General features: G+C 31.5%; 1 protein-coding gene across 6 annotated transcripts in view; it reads left to right on the top strand.

Moving 5' to 3' along the window:
* Nucleotides 1-22,924, top strand: part of LOC127715253 (rho GTPase-activating protein 7-like) — a 131,273-nt gene that overhangs the window by 55,300 nt on the left and 53,049 nt on the right. For all 6 annotated transcript variants that reach the window (XM_052221271.1, XM_052221272.1, XM_052221276.1 and 3 more), the window contains one exon: nt 89-1,720. In XM_052221271.1, coding sequence (XP_052077231.1) covers nt 89-1,720 — 1,632 coding nt within the window. The remainder of the gene's footprint in view (nt 1-88; nt 1,721-22,924) is intronic.

Consider the following 22,924-nt stretch of genomic DNA (forward strand, 5'->3'; position numbering starts at 1 on the left):
TGGGGGTCTTGAAATTTGTGAACAGTTGTATTATTTAAATTTAGAGTTATCTCCCTTTTAATAATAATCGTCTTCTTTTCTTCTTCAGAATTTGATGCCCTATCAAAATGGAAGAGGAAACAGATCATTATTGCTACCATCTTTTAGTCAAGAATATGAAGACGTTGAAGATAAAGATGATCCATGGGAGAAAAGGTCGGAATCCTCCTTTCCACCACCTGTAGAAAAAATTGAGAAAATAATAAGTACAACTTTAAAAAACAACAAAGGATTACAAAGATCCTTCACTTCTCCTAATTTTTCTACAGGTAGAAATGGTATTGACAGAACTAAATACCAGAGAAGTAAAACATCACTGAATAGTATGGAAGGTGATGTTTTCTACTGTAGTGATCAAACAAATATTGACAACAGAAATGATGAATTATTTATAAGTGAAAGTGATGTTTACAAGTCAGTTTGTAGACCAAAGAGGGCCCGGAGTCACTCAACTACTGGTATTCAGACATCAATAGATGAAAATTTTAATTTCTTGTGCAGTGAGGATAAAGGGTCAAGTTGTCAGTCTATACCAAATTATGTAACAATAGGTACAAATACAACAGACTCACTTAAACGACCAAAAAAGAAAGGAAAAATTGAGGGAAAACCATCAGAAAATTGTGTTCAGTGTGAAAATAGAACTGAGAACAGATTATCTGCTACAAAACCAAATAGTTTTCCCGAAAAACTTCAGAGTGTTCATCTTTCTAATTTTATGGATGATGAATCACCAGAAATGCAAATGGTTGTCAATGCTACCAGCCCTGTTATAAACCGTCGAAATAGAAACCGTGACAAGCTTAAGTTTGGGGCAAATAGTTTTCAAAATAAAACTCTTCCTGATCCAAGCAGTCTACAAAATGAAACTGCAAAAACTCTTCCTGAAGTGGTTATCCCAAAACAGGAAATCAATAGTGTTCATAACTATAGTGATATAACTCTGAAAATGGAGACCAAAGCAAAACATTCCAAAGACTCTTCAGTGAAAGAAGGGAAAAAAGTCAAAGGACTCATTAGATCTAAATCAAAAAAGAAAAATAAGACAAATACTGAAAAAAGTGCTATTGACTCTTCTGCAAAAGACAATTCAAGTAATGATATTAGTTCAAAGGGTTGTGCAATTGATGATATTAATTCGAAAGAATACAAATTGATGAAAAAAGAACTAGCTCAAACATGGCATGGCATTAGTAGTAAACGATGGAAAAAGTTTTATTCACCTGTTGCTCAGGCTGTTTGGAATGACCTTGAAGGAAAGGTAGAAGATGAAAATAAAGCTCTTTCTCAAAAAGAGGAGGAAAACTTAAAACTTGGATCCAGTACTATGCCAACTAAGACATTGTTAGACCAAATGCACAAGAAGTACTGTGCATACCAGTATAAAGATCATCTAAAACTCCCTTCACCAGATGACCTTGTCATGCACTTGAAACTGAAATCAAGTCCTCCACCTCCAGACAGGATGAAGTCAAAGGAATGGATAATGAGACACTATGTAATTCCACCAGGGAAAGGTGCTATATCTACTCCATCTAGTCCAGAACAGGCCAAGAAAATGTGGATGTATAATGAAAGGGAGACAACTCAATCTGAATCTTTGGAACATGAAGCAAGTGTTGCCTCTGACAATACTAAGACAGAGAAAATTTCACCTGAATTATCAGAGCAGGAGAATGAGGTATTTATGAATTGTTTTATAATTAATTAATTCCTAAACATAGGTCACATTTAAGCTATTTTCTTCAGTCAACAAAAATATGGAAAGGTATACAAATTTTTTTTTTTTATTATCTGATTTCGTCAAATTTGCTTGAAATTTAAAAGAAATAGATGAAATGATATACTGTAAATTCTTTTATCTTCGTGTATACAAATTTTAGCAGACTAGAGAGAAATTGCATTTTTGTGGAAATTGATTTCTTGGTTTTGCTGAAGTCTACATACAAAGATATAGAACATATGTACTTCGTTGAACATTTGCATCCATGATTTACCCTCACCCACAAAATCCACAAATATTGGTATCCCACAGATCAAAAAATTGAATCCACAGTATATGAAACTGGAATAACAATGTGTGAATACACCACATATGTCCAATAAGGCCCCCTCCCCCTCCCCAAATTAAAACCTCTGTTTCTGCTCATGTGTTGAAAAAGGGTTGGTAGGTAGGCAAATAATTTTATTTGTTATAGTTTTTTTTTTACTGTCCAAACATGGGAAACTGTCTGCCTTTTATAGAGCATGTTCAAAATTGGGGTTAGCAGATACACAGGTTCTTTTTTAGGATTTTGGTCAATTTCTAATTCTTTATTAGATGGAGGTCTATTTAAACACAGATGGAAATGCTTTACAACAATGCCTGTATTTAATATGTTCCATTAATAGCAAAGTTTGTGGCACTTGGACATTGAACATTGCTTGAATATATATGTTTTGAAACTTTCTCCTCTTAGGCCGAGAAAAAAAAAATCTGTGTCCAGGAACCCGACCGACCCTGTTTTTTTAGCCCCGACCCTAATTTTTTTATTGGATCTTAAAAAAAAAAAAAAAATTGATATCAACCGACCCTGTTTTTGACACAGGCTTCTGTTAATCGACATAATTATTTATCTAACTGCACAGAAAGCCAGTAAAACATTTTATTTATGTCAAAAGGTATTCCAAATAAGTTAAAATCCAAGAAATTTGCACAGCAGGTGCTTCAAACACATTGCAAATGGCAGCACTTCCGGTATTAGAGACTTGGAAAAACCATGATAATTTTCCGGATTTCGTTTACAATGTCAAAAAAAAAAAAAAAAAAAAAAAAAAAAAAAATCCGACCTACCGACCCTATTTAACAAAATGATGTTACCGGAAACACAGATATTTTTTTAGGCCTTATGACTGAAACAGTTGATTGGATATTTCATTTAATCATATAATAAAGAATTACAGACTATGTTAGACTGTTTGGGTTGAGAAAATTTTGCAGATGGTGTGGGTTTAAACAAGATTGCTTGAAAGTATCAGGTTTAAAGGAGAACAAAATCGTGATTCTCAAGGGAAGGGTTGGTCCAATTCAAGTGAAATCTTATTGAATGCTCCTGCTATTAGGGGGACATTGTAAAGCACCCTCAGGATGCTTGATAATGTCCGTAATTTATGTTTTGCGGTTTACATACTCTGGCTGAACTTCAAGAAATGTATCAAACCTTACCACTGTCTGTTAAAAGTAGAATTGTAGTGTTAGTTTGGCCTTTTGTTTCAGCCCTTAAAATAAACCGTATTTGTAGTTAACCTAAAAATAATTTAAAATGTCATTTGCAGTGTTTATATTTTGTGTTTTTTAAGCCTGAAGTTAAATATGTAGTGCTACGATAACCTGTTACAGCATTCAGTTTGTGATCACCATCATCAAAGGAAAATATAATATCCCCTAGCTTCAGACTTCTGTAATAAAATTGACATTCAAGCTAAAATAAAATACATAGAAAACTGTTCCTTAAGGTGTACTGGCTGTTTGTGGATATGATGTATGTTACATCTAAATAAAGCATGTTATAGGGAAGTCTCAATTCTAGATGGACAGACCAGACTTTTTTTCAAAATGAAGAAAAAGGCAAGTTTATTCAAACATTTCATTACTTGTATTATTTTTTACTAAAACAACATTTCTTTTAAGAATTTAAAAATGTCCTGGAAAATACTGTAAAGTCTGTGGATAATGAAAAACCTTGTAGGCACTGTTAATTACTGTTTTATATTCATACCTATACATATTGATTAAAACATGGAGCAAAACAGTCTGATGTAGTTGAATGGACATCTTTGATTTTGAAGACTATTTTGACCTCTTCATATCTTTTGTATGATTTTGGTTGTTAGACCTGGTTCACACTAGCATTTTTTGAATCGATCTACATAAAACCAGTTAGCGTTCACATTATCTTTAATCCTAACAATCTCTATCGTTCTAATCTGAACCACTGCATTCACACTACATGTAAAAATGCAATCGATCTGACCTAATTACCGGGAAATTGTAAACACTGTGTATAAATAGAAATATTTAATCAAATAAATGTGTTGATACACACGCTTTAAAAAAAAAAATGGATGAAGTAATTGTTTCACTTGAATTATAAGTTCAAATGTTGATACTGCTGTTCGTATAGTTTTTAGCCTTTTTATGTTGGTCATCAATTTTGTAATAAACTACACATGCTATTTTTCCGCCATACATGCGCACAAATTATTTTCTATTCAATCGTAATTTAAAGTTAGATCGGTTCACTTTAGATCTATTCAAACTAAACTGCCTCTTTTGGTGTTTCAGTTTAGACCGATTCAAGATCGATTCAAAGTGTTCACATTGGACTTAAATCGATCTAAACCGTTAATGGTTTACTTTTATAAATTTTGACTTGGATGGAGAGTTGTCTCATTGGCACTCATACCACATCTTCTTATATCGATCTAGTTTAAATGGATCTAAATGTCCAAGTGTGAACGGGGTCTAAGTTTCCTGTTAAAGTTGACTTCTTTTATTTATATGTATAGATTATCTGTAAGTCCATGAAAACAAACTTTTGATTTTTTTAAACAATCAACAAGTTCATGAGTTCAAGACTAACATGTGGAATGTCTTATGAAGGAAAAAAAAAAACAAAATTAACATTTGTATTTTACCCCAAAAATTCAAGTTTTTGTGATATTTATGCCCCTGCTGCAAGGCCAAGGAGGTATTAAGTGTTACCTTTGACCTTCCGTCTTTCCGTCTGTCCCATTTTCATTTGAAAAGCAAGCTTGAGCGGGGGCATTCGTGTCCTCAGACACATTCTTTTTTTTATTTCTCTAATAAAATTGAGAATGGAAATGGGGAATGTGTCAAAGAGACAACAACCCGACCATAGAACAGACAACAGCAGAAGGTCACCAACAGGTCTTCAATGCAGCGAGAAATTCCCGCACCCGGAGGCGTCCTTCAGCTGGCCCCTAAACAAATATATATACTAGTTCAGTGATAATGAACGCCATACTAAACTCCAAATTGTACACAAGAAACTAAAATTAAAAATAATACAAGACTAACAAAGGCTAGAGGCTCCTGACTTGGGACAGGCGCAAAAATGCGGCGGGGTTAAACATGTTTATGAGATCTCAACCCTCCCCCTATACCTCTAGCCAATTTAGAAAAGTAAACGCATAACAATACGCACATTAAAATTCAGTTCAAGAGAAGTCCGAGTCTGATGTCAGAAGATGTAACCAAAGAAAATAAACAAAATGACAATAATACATAAATAACAACAGACTACTAGCAGTTAACTGACATGCCAGCTCCAGACTTCAATTAAACTGATTGAAAGATTATGTCTTCATCATATGAATATCAGGCACAATCCTTCCCGTTAGGGGTTTAGTATCATACCATCATAACATATATGAGAAGAACATAACCCGTGTCATGCCAACAACTGGTTTTTAAATAAATGTGTTTAGTGCCGATGCAAAGACCCTATAAGTGAATCAATATTAACGCCAAAATATGCAATCTTTAATGACCTGACAACAGTATCGTAACTATATCCCTTCTTAATAAGTCTATTTAAAGGTTTTGTTAGCTTCAGAGGTGAATACTGACATTTTTGTGCTTTATAAAGAATATTTCCATAAAAAATTGGATGTGAAATACCTGAACGTATAAGAAGTCTGCATGTTGAGCTATATTTACGAATGATGTCCTTATACCGATGATAAAATTTAGTAAATGTTTTGACTAGTTTGTGATATCGAAAACCCTGGTGTAATAATTTTTCAGTAATACATAAATTTCTCTCGTTAAAATCTAAAACATTGTTACATACACGAGCGAATCGTACAAGTTGAGATATATAAACACCGTAAGATGGTGACAAGGGAACGTCACCATCTAAAAATGGATAATTAACGATAGGAAATGAAAAATCATCTCTTTTATCATATATTTTAGTATTAAGCTTTCCGTTAATGATATAGATATCAAGATCGAGGAAAGGGCAGTGGTCATTGTTAGTATTAGCTTTATTTAAAGTAAGTTCAACAGGATAAATTTCTTTAGTATACATACTGAAGTCGTCATTATTGAGAGCCAAAATATCATCCAAATATCTAAAAGTATTATTAAATTTGTGTATCAGATGTTGTTTCGATGGGTCTTTGCTGATTTTTGTCATAAATTGTAACTCATAGCAATACAAAAAAAGGTCCGCAATAAGTGGTGCACAGTTAGTCCCCATTGGAATTCCGATAACCTGACGATATACGGAATCTCCAAAGCGAACAAAAATGTTATCTAGTAAAAATTCAAGGGCATATATAGTATCAAAGCATGTCCAATTGACATAGTTTTTTTGTTTATTGCTACTAAAAAATGACCTAAAAGAGTTTGAACATATATATTCACATTCTGACTTTTTAAATGCCCATTTAATTAGGTGTGTGAATTTTTTCTTAATGAGAATATGAGGCAATGTGGTATATAGGGTAGAAAAATCAAAACTTTGAACAGATTCAAAATCACCAATATATGCATGCAATTTATCAAGTACTTCCAACGAGTTCTTGACACTCCAAAAGTAATTAATTCCACTATTTTCGAAGGCCTTATTTGAACAATTTATTATCAGGTTTTTGATTGTACCAAGTGTACTGGTAAGAAGAATAGACAATTTAGTAGTGGAACAATGGCTTGAAGACGAAATGAATCTATATTTGTAAGGTGTTTTGTGTAGCTTCGGAAGCCAATACATAGTTGGGACTTTCATTGTATTTGGTTCTGCTTGTAAAGCGGTAGCTAAAAGTTTATGTTTGTTACAGATGTCGTTTTCTGAAAATGGAGTCAGTTGGAATGTTGGTGAATTGGTGATTTCCTTTTTCAGAACCTCAATGTAAAATTTACGTCAAACAATAATAATATTATTAGCAGCTTTATCGGCCGGGACAAAAACAAATTCCTTGGCTAGTTCTTTTAGTTTATGTTTGATACGAGAAATAGGTTTATTGTGGTTATTGTTAAGAGTAAAATGTTCTTTAAAATGTTGAATACGTATATCAACTATGTTCATTACTGATTTAAAAAAAGAGTCCAAAGATTTTTTGTCAGCTTTTTCCCGTTTTATCCATTTTAAACAGTAAGTATGGAGTGAGTCGTGGATGATATTACGACACTCATTCCAATTAATAATTGACGGGGGACGATATTTAGGTCCTTTACTGAGGAATGATTTTAACTCTCGGTCTTGAACGATGTTAAGATCTCCTGTTATAACATGGGAAATGGGTCCATAAATGTATTCGGAATTACTGCAATTACATGAAGTAGGTGTATTTTCACTGATATTAACATCTTTACATAATTGGCTATAATTAAACACAAATTTCCGGGTAGATTTCTTGTAAATATAACAAATAAGAGGGAGCTCAGTATTATCAAAATATCCCGGAATTTGTTCTTTAACAGAATGGTCGTTAAAAATACCGGCAATATTTACAAAATCAAAACCTTTATTGACATACTTTATTTTAATAAACTGTTTTTTATGATCTTCAGGGCGATCAATTTTGGGAAACAGTTTAGAATAACAATATGCCATTATAATTTGAACGATTTCATACTTCGGACTGCTATATGAAATTGTGTTGCAATCCTCTAAAATTTTATTTAACTTATTAACCGGTAATGAACAGAGCTTTGTTAACAGATAATGTCTGCCGTTATTTTTTGAAATAGAAATTAGGTCCGAAATATTGGTATGATAGGTCCGAAATTTTCTTTGATTGCGATTTTTTCTACGACCATGAGAACGGTTTTTACGAACAGTTTTAGAAACTATATCCAAAATGTTAACAGAATCGGTTCTTGATATATTTCCAATTCCCATGATATTATCATTAAGACCGAGAGGGTAGACTGTCTGTAATTTTTTAATCCAATTTAATTCAATTATTTTCCGCGATCGTACAAACTTTGAATGAGATTCACCAGGCTGCTTATTTACTACTTCTAAAGGTTGAACTGCTAAATATTTAATAGGATGATTGTGCTTCTTAAGGTGTTGATAAATGATACTTTTGAATTTATTGGGTCTTTTAAAACGATACAGATGTTCTTGAGTGCGTTTAGATAAATATCGTCCAGTTTCACCTACGTACTGAATACCGCATCCCGGTTTGTTTCATGTGAGTAAATAAATTATACTGTTTGTTTTTCAAGTTATATCAGTTTCAAAATTTAAAGAAAATGTGCGACCATTAAACGTGGACCTTACCGTATTGTTGGTGGAAAGACGGGGACATGTAAGTCATTTTTTGGCATGACACTTATCGATAGAAGGGTAACCACGATTTTTATTGTTAAAAATGTTAGCGATGGTAGTATTTTTAGATAAGCGATTTTGAAGATTGAGACGTGTAGATACCCTTTGAACGAGTTTAGTATTTAATATTTTTCCATTTCTAAGCTTCATATTTGTTTTTTGTTTGTGAATTATATTAGAAAGGAGCAAAGACTGGCGTTCAGAATATGAACCAGCATACAATGAATTAAATTATGTAAAAATGATAAATCTGTTCGGCTAAAGATGTCAAACGCTATCCGTATTAATTACCCGAAAAAGAAAGGGTATATCAGGGTAGCGACTGACGTCTGACTAAATAGTAGAATGGGGCTGAATATTGAAATACTACTTTTTGATAAATATTCCTAAAGTAATGAACTAGAGAAGTTCTCGCTCGGACACACACTCCATAATCTTGTATATTATAAGAGCATAAACCTAAAGCACGGGGAGGCACTCTACTGTCTCCACACGGCACTAAAGACAAACTCTGTAAAAAATAAAATTGAGAATGGAAATGGGGAATGTGTCAAAGAGACAACAACCCGACCATAGAACAGACAACAGCAGAAGGTCACCAACAGGTCTTCAATGCAGCGAGAAATTCCCGCACCCGGAGGCGTCCTTCAGCTGGCCCCTAAACAAATATATATACTAGTTCAGTGATAATGAACGCCATACTAAACTCCAAATTGTACACAAGAAACTAAAATTAAAAATAATACAAGACTAACAAAGGCTAGAGGCTCCTGACTTGGGACAGGCGCAAAAATGCGGCGGGGTTAAACATGTTTATGAGATCTCAACCCTCCCCCTATACCTCTAGCCAATGTAGAAAAGTAAACGCATAACAATACGCACATTAAAATTCAGTTCAAGAGAAGTCCGAGTCTGATGTCAGAAGATGTAACCAAAGAAAATAAACAAAATGACAATAATACATAAATAACAACAGACTACTAGCAGTTAACTGACATGCCAGCTCCAGACTTCAATTAAACTGATTGAAAGATTATGTCTTCATCATATGAATATCAGGCACAATCCTTCCCGTTAGGGGTTTAGTATCATACCATCATAACATATATGAGAAGAACATAACCCGTGTCATGCCAACAACTGGTTTTTAAATAAATGTGTTTAGTGCCGATGCAAAGACCCTATAAGTGAATCAATATTAACGCCAAAATATGCAATCTTTAATGACCTGACAACAGTATCGTAACTATATCCCTTCTTAATAAGTCTATTTAAAGGTTTTGTTAGCTTCAGAGGTGAATACTGACATTTTTGTGCTTTATAAAGAATATTTCCATAAAAAATTGGATGTGAAATACCTGAACGTATAAGAAGTCTGCATGTTGAGCTATATTTACGAATGATGTCCTTATACCGATGATAAAATTTAGTAAATGTTTTGACTAGTTTGTGATATCGAAAACCCTGGTGTAATAATTTTTCAGTAATACATAAATTTCTCTCGTTAAAATCTAAAACATTGTTACATACACGAGCGAATCGTACAAGTTGAGATATATAAACACCGTAAGATGGTGACAAGGGAACGTCACCATCTAAAAATGGATAATTAACGATAGGAAATGAAAAATCATCTCTTTTATCATATATTTTAGTATTAAGCTTTCCGTTAATGATATAGATATCAAGATCGAGGAAAGGGCAGTGGTCATTGTTAGTATTAGCTTTATTTAAAGTAAGTTCAACAGGATAAATTTCTTTAGTATACATACTGAAGTCGTCATTATTGAGAGCCAAAATATCATCCAAATATCTAAAAGTATTATTAAATTTGTGTATCAGATGTTGTTTCGATGGGTCTTTGCTGATTTTTGTCATAAATTGTAACTCATAGCAATACAAAAAAAGGTCCGCAATAAGTGGTGCACAGTTAGTCCCCATTGGAATTCCGATAACCTGATTATTTGTGTAGAGTAAGAATAGAGGGTAACTACCTACTGAAGTGGCCAATGTTCAAGCAAAATTGACTTTTTATTTTTTAAATGAATAAAGATATAGAAAACTTAGTAATGAATAAGTTTGAGTACAATTATTTCCAAATTCAAATGAATAAAACAAAACATTTTATTTTCAACTGGTCCCAAATTATAGGAAGCTTATATTGAATGAGTGCCTAGTTACGTATAGTTCATACTGAGAGGGGAGGAAGTCCCATTTTGCTTTTTGGGAGTATATGCATATATTTTCACATGTAAAGAAAGTGTCATGCTCTAAGATCTGCATATTGAAAAAATATTGTAAATTTGAAATAAAACATAAAAAACAGTATAAAAGGCTTAATTTTCACTTACTATTTATAAACTAATTTTCACTCTTTTTCATGCAAAATTGCACAACTTTTCAATTTGTCATTTTTCACAACACCTTAAAATTCATATATTGATGAATGCATATTAAAAATAAAAAAAGATAATTTTGCTGACAATTTCTTTATGCCAAAAAATTATGAAATTACCATAGAGCTCTATTTTTTACTGCTGGTCTGAAAATGTAGAAACATGATGCAAGGGAAATAACTCAATGTAATAGCCTACAACTAATGTAACGAATAGACCTGATCATTTGTCATCTAGGTACAGAAATGTTAAGGTGGCCATGTAATTTCAGCTTTTAATAATGGTTAATAAAGATCCATGTAAATTAATCAAAAATACAAGCTTGTTGTTTATTCATAAATTATTGATATTATCAATTGCAGCAATTATATATTTGCCTCAAGTCAGCTATTTTTATTTTCCACTGATATTCCACAATCCTGACAGCAATTCTAAACAGATTGTTGCTGGCTTAAAGTCCATAACAAATTTAAGAGATCTTTTATATACAATATAACAGCAGACTATATATTTCCGTTCTGTCAACATATATTGTATATTGATTAATAACATCAGTGCAGCTTACTTTTAAGGTTTCCTATACAAATTAAAATATTTTTTCACTAAAAGATTTACAATTTCCTTATCACTTGAAGATTAAAAAGGAAGGGACCACAAAGAATGATACTCATTTATCAGTGATAATTTACTTTTTCCCAATGTCAAAAAATGCTTTGAAATTAGAACGAAAGTGATAATATTCTCTTTGTAATTTAATGATTTGGTTACAGATAAGTGCAAGTAATTGAGTTTACTTCTTCAGTAAGATAATTATGTTTTGTATAAAAGTAAATATTTGTGGCCAGAAGCTGCTGAGATGAGTTGATTGAATCATACATACAATATCATTATTATGTTAATTTAAGATCATTAAAATTGATACCAAAATGACTCATTATAAATGATGCACTTTTAACAAGTCAATGTTGATATCCATCTGATTTCATAGTAAGAAAAACATGCACTCAAAAGAATAGTACAGTATAATGTGGCATTCTGACAAAAATCCACTTCCAAAAAATGATATCTTGCAGGACCTGTAATGGCTCTAAAGCTAACCAACAAATCAAAGACATAATTGGGTTAAGGACAAGTGATAGGGTTAACTGTAAATAAAAAAAAAAACAGTTTAAAACTATACGATATGTTCATATTCCCGTCCTTTGTTGGGAACCTGATCAATGGTTGACTTTTGTTACAAATATATAATGTTTTCTGTCATTTTCGTGAATTTGATATTGATGGCAGATCTTTGAAAGGCTCGTTAAATTTATTTACCTCATAACTAGGCTTATTTAGTCCAATTGTATAGGTGACTATTGAACACCATATGTTGACCTCTAAATGTCTTTTGGTGTCAGTGGGTTCAAGTCTCATTAAGGTATATCCACATCGCCTGTTATTCATAAACTATTACAACATGCACAACCTAAGTTTTTGTATAAATTAAGGTCAATTTAACCCAGTGGTGACAAACAGATAAAGCAATCATACAATTAATAAACTTTGCAAAACTGTTGAATATCTGAATACAAACTTTGGTTGTGGACTTCTTTTACAAACAATGAAATAGTAACACTTTTATTGCTCAATCCTTATACATTAATCAGGGGGAGTAAACAAAATCGCCTGGAAGAAGCACATAATTTTCAGGACTAGAGACAAAAATAGAATTAATTAATTGATTTATTCCCAAATAGAAAGAAATAGCACCTATTATAATCAAATCTAATAATTAGTTGGTCTGAAGGGTACAAAGGACATATCATAATGTTTAACATTGTAACCATCTGTTTCGTTTGATCCGAGAAGTGCTTATTGTATTTTCGCTTATATACTACTCTTTGGTCACTGGCCTTGGTGACTGAGAGGCTTAAGTAGTTCTACTATTGTACCACTAGCCTGTCAACACTGAGGTTGTGAGTTCGAGCCCTTCATGTGGCAGCTGCGTTCAACTCCAAGCTTGACTGACTTAAGGATTGCCAGTTTCCTGCTAAAGGTTGGTGGTTCTTTCCAGGTACTCCTGCTTCCTCCACTAATATAAAATGACGGCCATGAAATAGTTAATACAGCAGAAAGTGGCATTAAAACACAATAAATTAGTCAATCAATCAAAAGATGGAGACAAATGGGTGAATTTTGAATAATCATGTAGGTACTCTAGAATTAAGGGTCAGCTTCATGGATAATGCAGATGTATTGTAATTAGGATACATTGTAAGGCAAACTGTTTCCTGCAACACTTTTCTCATTTTTTGTCTAAAGTTTGTTTGTACAATTTTTTCATGAATTCAAATTTTCTGTATAATTTTTTATGATTCATTCCATAATAAATATTTTTGATGACTTGTTTACTGAATATTTATATCTTTTTCATAAGCCGTGTCTTACAATATTTGCACCAAGATGTAGTTAAATGAAATTGGATACCCTGCATTTATCATGCTTTTCAATAATATATGGTCAAATCAATGAAAGACCCCCCTCCTAAATTATTGAAAACTATCATTCTACATTGACAAAAATATCTTGGTGTAAATAAGATACACCAAATCGAGCTGAACGCCCTCAAAGGTGTATCTAATACATACAATGCATACTGTAAAATTTATGGTATGCATTGTATATGCATTTATATAAAGTCTGTAGCACTTTTTGGGGTACTTTTTTGTTGCAATTTTTTTCTGAGATTTAAAAAGAATTAGTTGTAATTGAAAAGAGTAAATGTAATTTTATGCACTAGAAATAAAATATTTGTTAATCGAAATTAAATTTTGTAAGACAGAAAACAATTTAAACACAAGAATGTTTTGTGCACCTTGACCAAATCAATACTAAAGAGCTTTGTTACCCAGGGTTGCCACCCTTGAATTAAATGGATCAATCCTGTTCAGGTGAAAACTTTGATAAAAGCAGAGTTTCCTACGGAGTTTATCTTGGTTTTTGAGAGATTTTATCTCAGGATCTTGTATACTTTCGTAGTTTGTTTGTTATTAAATAGAAAGGCGGTCAGTGTGTTTGGACAATAATGTGATGGTCATTTGTCCTAGATTTTCAAATCTAAACAAATGATTCAAACTTGTTGAGGATCACGGCCATGTGACATAATTTTTTTGAGTTTTATGGAACTAACCATTTTAAGACTGTAAAATGGATGAAGACAGTCTAACAGATTTATGTTATGTCTTCCGATCACTGTCTTTCATTTTCACACCAACGAAGAAAAAGTTGCAAGTAAGTTTTTTGTAGTTTTTTCCTTGTCACATAACATACCTGATTGATCAGGTAAATTACTTTGATGACTATTATCTGTCATTATTTAATCACTGAACATTAAGTCACACTATTGAATTGTAAATGACATTTATTAAGACTACTGTTGTGAAATTTAGTGAACAATAGGATTTTGATATTGTCATTGAGAAGTAAATAATATAATATGTCAGGTGAGCTTCAATAGTTCAAAGCCTATCAAAATAACTTGTTTGGCAGACAGTGAAGATCTTCTTTTTATTTGGGAAGTGAGTGACAATTTGAATGGTCAATGTTTTTTGTAGATCATTTGAAGGTAATTTTATTTTTCCTCTTTTTTCTGCACATTTTAAATGTAAATTTTAATCTGATAATATTTATTCATTGTATATCTTCAGTTTTTCTTAAAAATGTAAAAATAGAATATTGACTAATGTAGGATTTTCCTGTGAATGGTTTGAAAAAAATTGGTTGTACCTAGAATTTAATTGTTTCAATGCAGAATATCTTCATTTTAGGAATTGATGTAGAATTTATTATCTAATAAATGCATTTGCATAAAACATATCTTAAAAGTGTGTTTGTAGATTATATCTAAAAGATGCACAATGTTCCTTTTCAAAAGAATGGATTTTTTTTCTTCAAGCTTTTTCCTATTTAAATACGTAATTTTTAGCACGATTTATTTCTTTGAATGTCTACATTTTCTTTAGGAATACTTTTGCATTAAGAAATTGTTGAAAATAAAAGTTGCTGCATTTCATCTTGGTTATCTTTTAAGCATATGTTCAAACTCGCAGCTTGGGTCCATTCCCACTGATATATCTCCATGTTGATTTTTCCTACAACAAATATGACTTCTGGATATTTATTTATGTTTTTGGGTTGCTGTCTCATTTATGTATGCCACTTTATCGTTTTTTATTCATATGCATTGAAATGATTTTTCACCATTTCAATATAAGATATTTAACAATGAATTTTTTTTCCAAACAGAAAAGGTCTTCATTTCATCAAGCAGTGATATTCTTTACCATAAAAGTAGGAAAATAAATTTAAAGGATGATATAGGTTGCTACTTTTAAAAAAAAAAGAAGCTTTATCTGTATTTAAACCTTGACTTGTTAACCTTGAAATAAAATGTCTTCTAATTATGTATGTTACTGTCCGCTCCTCAGTTTGTTTTTTTTAGTTCACAGGTAAGGTCAACCATGTGAGTTTTATAGTCATTAAAAAAAACGATGAATTGAATTTAATACTTGTTCTTGCTCTGTATTGTTTGTTCTCATTGTTTCAAGCCTGAAGACTGCAGTTGCCCTAATTTATGCTCTGGGCAAAGATATAGAACAAATCAGTTCTAATTTTGTCTGTTGTATACTCTTTTGTTTAACAAATGGTCAAAACTGTTTATGTCTTCAAGTGAGATGTTGATAATATTTGTACAATTAAAATTCCGTTAGACGCACTCTATTGGTTCGATACAATGTCACAGTGTCCTGAAAGATCATGGTATCCTAGTTTTGTCATGGACTGTTATTTGTAGTTCACAACCATGTGACCTACTGTGTTTGAATCATCAAATTAACAGGTACCCTCTATGACATTGCTGACAACATTACCGTAGGTTTTGCTATGAAGATTAAATATTTTTAAATAAATCTCTTTTTGTCATTACGTTATTGACTATGTGAAGTATATTTTAAGAGGATATATACATTTTAGAATGTGTCAATATTTTATATATTTGTAATGATTATTTATGATATTATATAACTTTATTGGAGTTTAAAATTTTGACACCTCTTCAGCCTTTCTAAGTTAGAAAATCTCAGTTCTTAGAGTGTTCTCAAAGCAGGAGATTTGGCTTTTTGAGAGAGTGTCAAAATATGTCTTCAAAATTGCAAGTCATGGCATTCAATTGTCCTTTGGTCTTAATGGATAGTTCAATAGTCTCATTTGCATTTATAACAAATCTCCTTATTTTTATTATGATCTAATTATTTTGTGTCACAGATTAAAGATGTTTATAACAACTAACTTTCCTAGTTTAACCCAATCAGGTGTTTATTATCTGTCCAAAGTCAAGAATCTATTGTCAGTGGATGTCCTGTCCCATTTGTTTCTCGTCTGAATACTTGATGAATCTGGTTGTAATGTCAAATATTTGGTTTTTGCTTTTGAATATATTCAGTGTCCTGGCAATTTTGAGTTTGTGATGCATTGCGGGCAAATGAATAGTCCTGCAAATATTGTCAAACTGGAAAAAAATAAAAGAGTAGCCCTTAGTTCTGTCACTATACGGTTACATAACTTTTAAGGGTCACAGGATTTTTGGTCTCTATAGGATAAATTTTTTAACCACTTCTGGTTAGAAATACCTGTAATATTTGCCATTTTGATTTAATATGGTCCTCCTGTAATAAAGTAAAATAGAAATTAGGCATAATGTTGACATTTAAGTTTGCCTTTGTTTTAAATTTTTAAGGCAGATTGGAGGATGCAACTTTCTACATTTTTGGAATTTTTAAATTGCTGACTTATTTTACAGCATAAAGTTCAGCCTTGCTCATTTCTCTTTTCATTGACCTCTATTCTTTTTCTACAACTTGTGTTTAATAATGTTCTGAATTGTTTATACCAAAGATCTCTTTAACAATAGGTGGCTGACAAGTTTCGACTATTTCTGGAATGTTATAGTTTATAAAAAGATCTGCTGATACTTGTCTGTTTACAAGAGAGGAACATTGAAGTAAATTCTCTTTCATTTTATTGACAGTTTTCAAATCGTTATTAATATTTTTGTCGTTATTTTTCAAAACAAGAAGTTATAAACCTTTTGTATATATATAAAGTCATGTTCTGATACATTCCAGCACAGAAAAACATATTTGCTTTAAAGGCTATGTCAATATTGGTCTCAAAATTGTAAGGTGGATTCACTTGGTACAGTATAAAAGATTAAGCTGGGTTGGTATTTGAGAAGACTGAAAATTGAATAACAAATAGAAATCTTTGTTTGCATGAACATTTTAAACAAAATCAACAGTTCAGAGCGAAAAAATAGTCTCTAAACATGTGCATGAAGTCGAATGTCCTTTAAAAGGTTGAACTCGGTTGTCCAAAGTTTTACATTGTAATGTAAGCTTAATATTCGCAAATCTGCAGTAAACCTGCTTAATCAAATGTCATTTAAATATAGCTTTCAAAATAAAATATTTATAATCTGATTTTATACAGGATATTTTGTCATTGAACTTTGCATTAAACTTTTAAAATCTATAAAATAATCTAAAGTTTTGCAAGACTAATTTCGGATCAAACAGATTGTAAACAAAGGCTTCATTTTTGTGCACTTTGAAATTCCAAAAAGTTAAAATTCTAGTGTAGTTAATTGGTAGAAAGTTTTCATTGATAAACTTGTTCTTGAAATTTCATTTAAGTTGGGAAATAAGATTGCATCATCTTAAAGTGGTATTAAAATGAATAAAGTACAAACTTCAAATGAAAATGAAAGTAAGGTTTAACATTCTCCTTTGGTTTAAATGACTAAGTAATTGTATGTGAATACATATTGGTACTTGCCCTTATACATAATACAACTGTCAGCATTAAAATGCATTCATAATAAAGAGTTATCTGTTCTTGCTGTATTATTCTTTAATCTGAATCTTACTCGGAAAATTTAAATTATACTTTTATACCCCATCCCCACCCTTAACTTCACAAACAAAAATTTATTGGGGATTAATGCTCAACAGTTTTATTTTCAAAATCCCACATACCAAATACCGCTTTGTACAAAACATTAATACGAAATTTAAACAAAATTAGATCACTTGTAAACTTTTTATCTTTATGATCGCTAACATTTCATGATTTGAATGTTTGATTTTTACAATGAAGTTTGCTTATATATTACTTAACTCTCTTATGCTTGCACTATGATAGTCACAAAGACTAAGTTAAGAAGAAAATGACAGCGTTTATACCTCCTACGAAGCTTTATCAACGTCAAGTGACTAAAACTACCGATTATACCAGATATATAAAAATTGTTTTAGGATTAAGTTATTTGTATACATATGTTTTCCATCAAAAATTCAAATATTTGTCTTTTCTGTCGGAAAACCTTTAACTTTCTACATGGGACAAAATCAACAGTGTTTGACACAAATTGTGACATGAAAATTGTACAATGCTGTCATTTTTTTATTGGAATTTTTCATATGGGGAGCTCAGGGCTGGGATTGTTTTTGTGAAAGATGATTTTAAAGTTATTAGTACATGTAATGAGCATATTTAAGCTAGACATGAATATTACTGTTTGCCATAGCCCAATTGACCGAAGGAAATATATATGTACATGTACCATTATTATGTTATTAATAGAAAACTAGAATATAAGATTGATTGATTGTTAGTGTTTTATGCCACTTTCTGCACTCTTTAGGCTTTATCATGGCTGGCAGTTTTTAATGGTTGTGGAAGTCCTAGAGAAATTCTGACCTTCGGCAGAAAAATTTGAAAGCAAAATAAACACTTAGTGCAGTAAGAAGGCTTATTTAGGATTTGACAAAGATTAAAGTTCAATTTTGGTCATGGGGAAATAACTTACTGATTACAGATATTGTTAATTGAAGAGCTAATTAGTAGTTGCTTTGACCAAGAAAAAATATTTTTCATTAAATAAAAAATACGACTTGTTACGGAAATTGGCTGCCTAATATCATGTACATGTTTGGTAAATTGTTGATCTTTTTTAGATAATGGATTTAACCTTTTTATACTCACAAATTAATATTTTGAAATTAAATTAAGAGTTAATTCCCTCAAATATTTGAATTGAATTTAATCAAATTTCTATTGAGTAATATAACAAAGGGTAAATATCTTGATGAAATTTAGCATGAAATCTGTTTTAAGTAGAATTAGAGAAATAAATACATATTGTAATGTTCTTAAATTTTCTGTAATTGCTAGTCAAGGTCATTTCTCATAGGACCATAAACCTACAGTCACATATGTTTGGCTTTGTGTCAAATTGCTTGAATGATTTATAAAGGTTAATCAGGGCTTACCTGGTTCATGCAAACCTGGAATCAGCAGTATGCATATCTGAGTAAAAGAGTGTCTATCTGAATACCAGAACTGTTTTTATAGTGCCCTCTAGATGTCTTTTGGTTATTTTTGTTGTTATGTTGCTGTCTCATTGATGTACATGACCACATCTTCTTTTATTCATTTTCAGTATTCACAAATTTTTAATACATTTGGCTTAAGGGTTGCTGTTTTAAAAGAAAAGGTTACAATTATGTTCTGTGTGTTACTTCAACTTATTTCTATCCAAGGCTTGCACTATAATGATTTATACACATTGGTCTTGAGATTGTTATCCTAGAAAGTGATGAATTTGCTAATGCATTAGTGTTAATTTTATAGAAATTCTTTTAGTGCTTGTTTGAAATACAACAGTTAAATCTTGTAATATCATTTGTTTCCCTTTGTACCTTTTCATCTCTTTAAAATTTTCTTTATCCTTTCCTTTGTTCTGATACTGGAAAATAGTCTATTATATCCACTCTTGCTTTTGTACTAATAAACTAATACTCAAAATTGTGATAATGTCACCCTAACAATGAATGTACCCAGGCTGTGGTTAAGTATGCCTTTAACCTGTAAATATTACTTATATAAAAACCTTTGTATCTGTCAATCACTCCATTCTTTATCAAGTCTTCAGATCTTTTAGGAACAATATAATTGTTGTCTATATTGATTTTCACACCTGCGAAATCAGCTTCCTTATTTAAAACCAAATTTTTGGTTGACACTTGACATGAATTTTGCATGCAGTGCTAGGTTTATAAAGGGATTTAACTCTCTTTGATGGTGATGGTTTATATTTATTCTCATTCCTATCCAGATGTTTGCTCAGTTTATTCCTTTTAAGATTTTACTTTTATACCATATCATGAGTTAAGAAGAGATCTTGTTTAGACATGATTTCAAATTGTTTCACACATTGCATCAATTTTCTTAGTTATTCTAACAATGCTATGGTAAAAAAGAAAAAAAACCAAAAGACAAACAACAATATACAAAGCGCAACATAGAAAACTAAAGACTGTGAGAAAAATGAACCCCACCGAAACCTGGGGGTGAATAGTTAATCATAATATTTTTTATTCAACTTGAACCTAAAGACATTCGTGAGATGTTGGCTGAGGGTGGCTTTTTGGGGACATACAGCTCAGTGACTCTAATAGTCAAACTAGACTTTACTAGTATGTTTTGTTTCTTCCCAACCTGTCGAAACCCCTCTAGCTACCTGTATGGTATGTGTAAGTTGGAATTGTTTGATCTTGTTGTGGAACTTGACCGAGCAGCAAAATCAGCTGCCAGTAAGTGTAACCTAATTTGTAGAGATCTTTTAATAGTGCTTTACCAGGTGTGTTAAGATTTATACACAATATAACAGCTCTAAATAATAATCCTGAATAAATCTTGTATGGGTCATTACATTTTGACATACTTTCAATTTTTGGTACTGTTTTGAAACTTTATATGGTGTCTCTTTTTCATAAGACAAAACAGGGTAATAGGTGAATGAAAATTGGCAGACATTAACCTTGCAGGGTGGTAACCTTCAGCAGTAAGTACTGTCTTTATTCTCATGGGGTGTAGTCTAAGGTGGTATCAAAAATTCTATAACTGAATTGTTTACATCCCATGGGCACATTTAGACCATATTGAAGACCGTAGGAGGTAACAATTTTGGCCTATTTATGTTTAGTCCTGAGAAGGAATGTTGTCTGTTTTAGACCAGTTTTTGTATAGAGTATTATGGATAAACCTTCACATAAAGTAAGTCAATAAATATATATTTATTTTTTCACTGTTTCTTATTTGTCGCTTTTTCTGTTCTTGTAATTTCTAAAATGCCATGTAGCCTTAATTTTCAAGCCAGAGAGAACTCTGATTTTAAGGGACAAATTCTAATGTCTTAATTTTAAATGAAAATACTTGAACCTTATGTCATCTCATTATTGCAAGTATTCATCTTGTTGATATGAATTATAGATTAACGAAATTGAACTTTTGAATTGATATAATCAGTATTGCAACAATGAAGTATTCTATTTTAAGATAATAAACCTAATTTGGCTTTAAAAATGTACCTCATACTTGACGATCTTAACAAAACAGATAAAACTAGCCTGAAATTCTTCTTACAAATCAAATATCTAGCTTCATAATTTAGTACTTGACAAAAAGTCATGCCGAGATATTCAGATACAACTCCGCCTAACCAATACAAAATATCAATATAGCAAATAGCTGAAAAGTTAGAGAGAATGAAATTTTTATCCAAACTTGAGTAGAATATGGACAAAAGGTCACATTTTAATGTTTTTTTGCTTAATCATTCTCTGTCAAAGAAATAGCATAATATAAAAAGAAAAAGTTTTAAAGTACAAATACATCATTTGCTATAGTTACAATGTATGATATAGAAATATACAAAAATTCAAATACAAAAAAAGACTAGTTTCATTTTGTTTGCTCAATATTAATGCTCTTTTGACAAGTATATATAAATAGCAAAGGGGAAACACCCTGTATTGGAAATTTTTTTTTCAACTTTCAATTACAGTTTACAAATAAAGTGGTCTTTTAGTTTTGAAGTTTTAAAGACACAGAAATTACATATTCTTTATGAATGAATACAACTACTTTGATCATTGGAGTGTTCATTCTTAAAAGCGTTTTCATTAAATTTGCTGATTGTGCAAATGCATGGGTAACCAAAATGCATTTGTAAGATTGTTTGACAATAATGTGATCACAGATTAAGTGATAGGTTAGAAATGTTTTCATGAAAGTAAATGCATTATGTCACCTTGCTGATTGGCAGATTAGAACCGAAAAAAAGGATTGTTTAAATATACCAAAGTTTTTACACCCTTCGATATCATCAGAATAGACAAACTTGTAGGACAGTTTGAAGTTTCAGAATGTTTCTGGGACATTTTTCTTCACAAACCAAGCAAATAATTCAATTAAGAGATTTTTAAAATGAAGTTTGATAACGTTTCGGTGAATCAGTACAGAATAAGTTTATTGACAATGGGGGAGTAGATTCATTAAAGATCGTTGATAGATTCTGATAAATTTATTCACTATGATTTAAATTTAAGGGGGAGGCAATTTTAATTGAGCTTGACAAATTGTATTGACACCTGTCTATTGTTTAAGATTTACAGCGCATTTATTTCTAACCTAATGATGGAAAAGTTTACCCGTTTAATCCACCTGTTTGACCAACGTTGACATCGTTCACATAATTGATATATGCACAAAATAGTCACATAGTTGTTGATTTTTCATCCTTGAGATGTATGAAAGATGCATTTATTTCTGCATCTGTCGTTTAACTTATTACAAGCACTTGTTTATTATATCAAGTCCTGGTCATCCATTTCCTGCACTTTTATGTGTTTGTTTACAGTGCGTGTATGTAATCTTATTTCTGTCTCACTATGTGAGGTCGATAAATGTCATTAAACGATGTATTTGTTTCTAGCAGCTTTATTTTTTACTAAACGATAATCATCGATGACATAATTTCGGGTTAGAAACAAATGCACTCTTAATAGATTTAGACCAACTTCTACAGAAGGCACAAAAAACTACCATTATCAATATACTGAGCACTGTATTCTGGCAAATTATAAAATGTAGAACGCCTTTCTGTTGACCTCGACATAAATGTATAAAGATGTCAGAAAAACTGAAATTTAGCCTTGTAGTTTAAGGGGAAAGGTTTATGGAATAGATATGTTCACATGACAA

This window comes from Mytilus californianus, unplaced genomic scaffold, assembly GCF_021869535.1.
Source record: "Mytilus californianus isolate M0D057914Y unplaced genomic scaffold, xbMytCali1.0.p SCAF_9, whole genome shotgun sequence".
NCBI classification, from domain to species: Eukaryota; Metazoa; Mollusca; class Bivalvia; order Mytilida; family Mytilidae; genus Mytilus; species Mytilus californianus.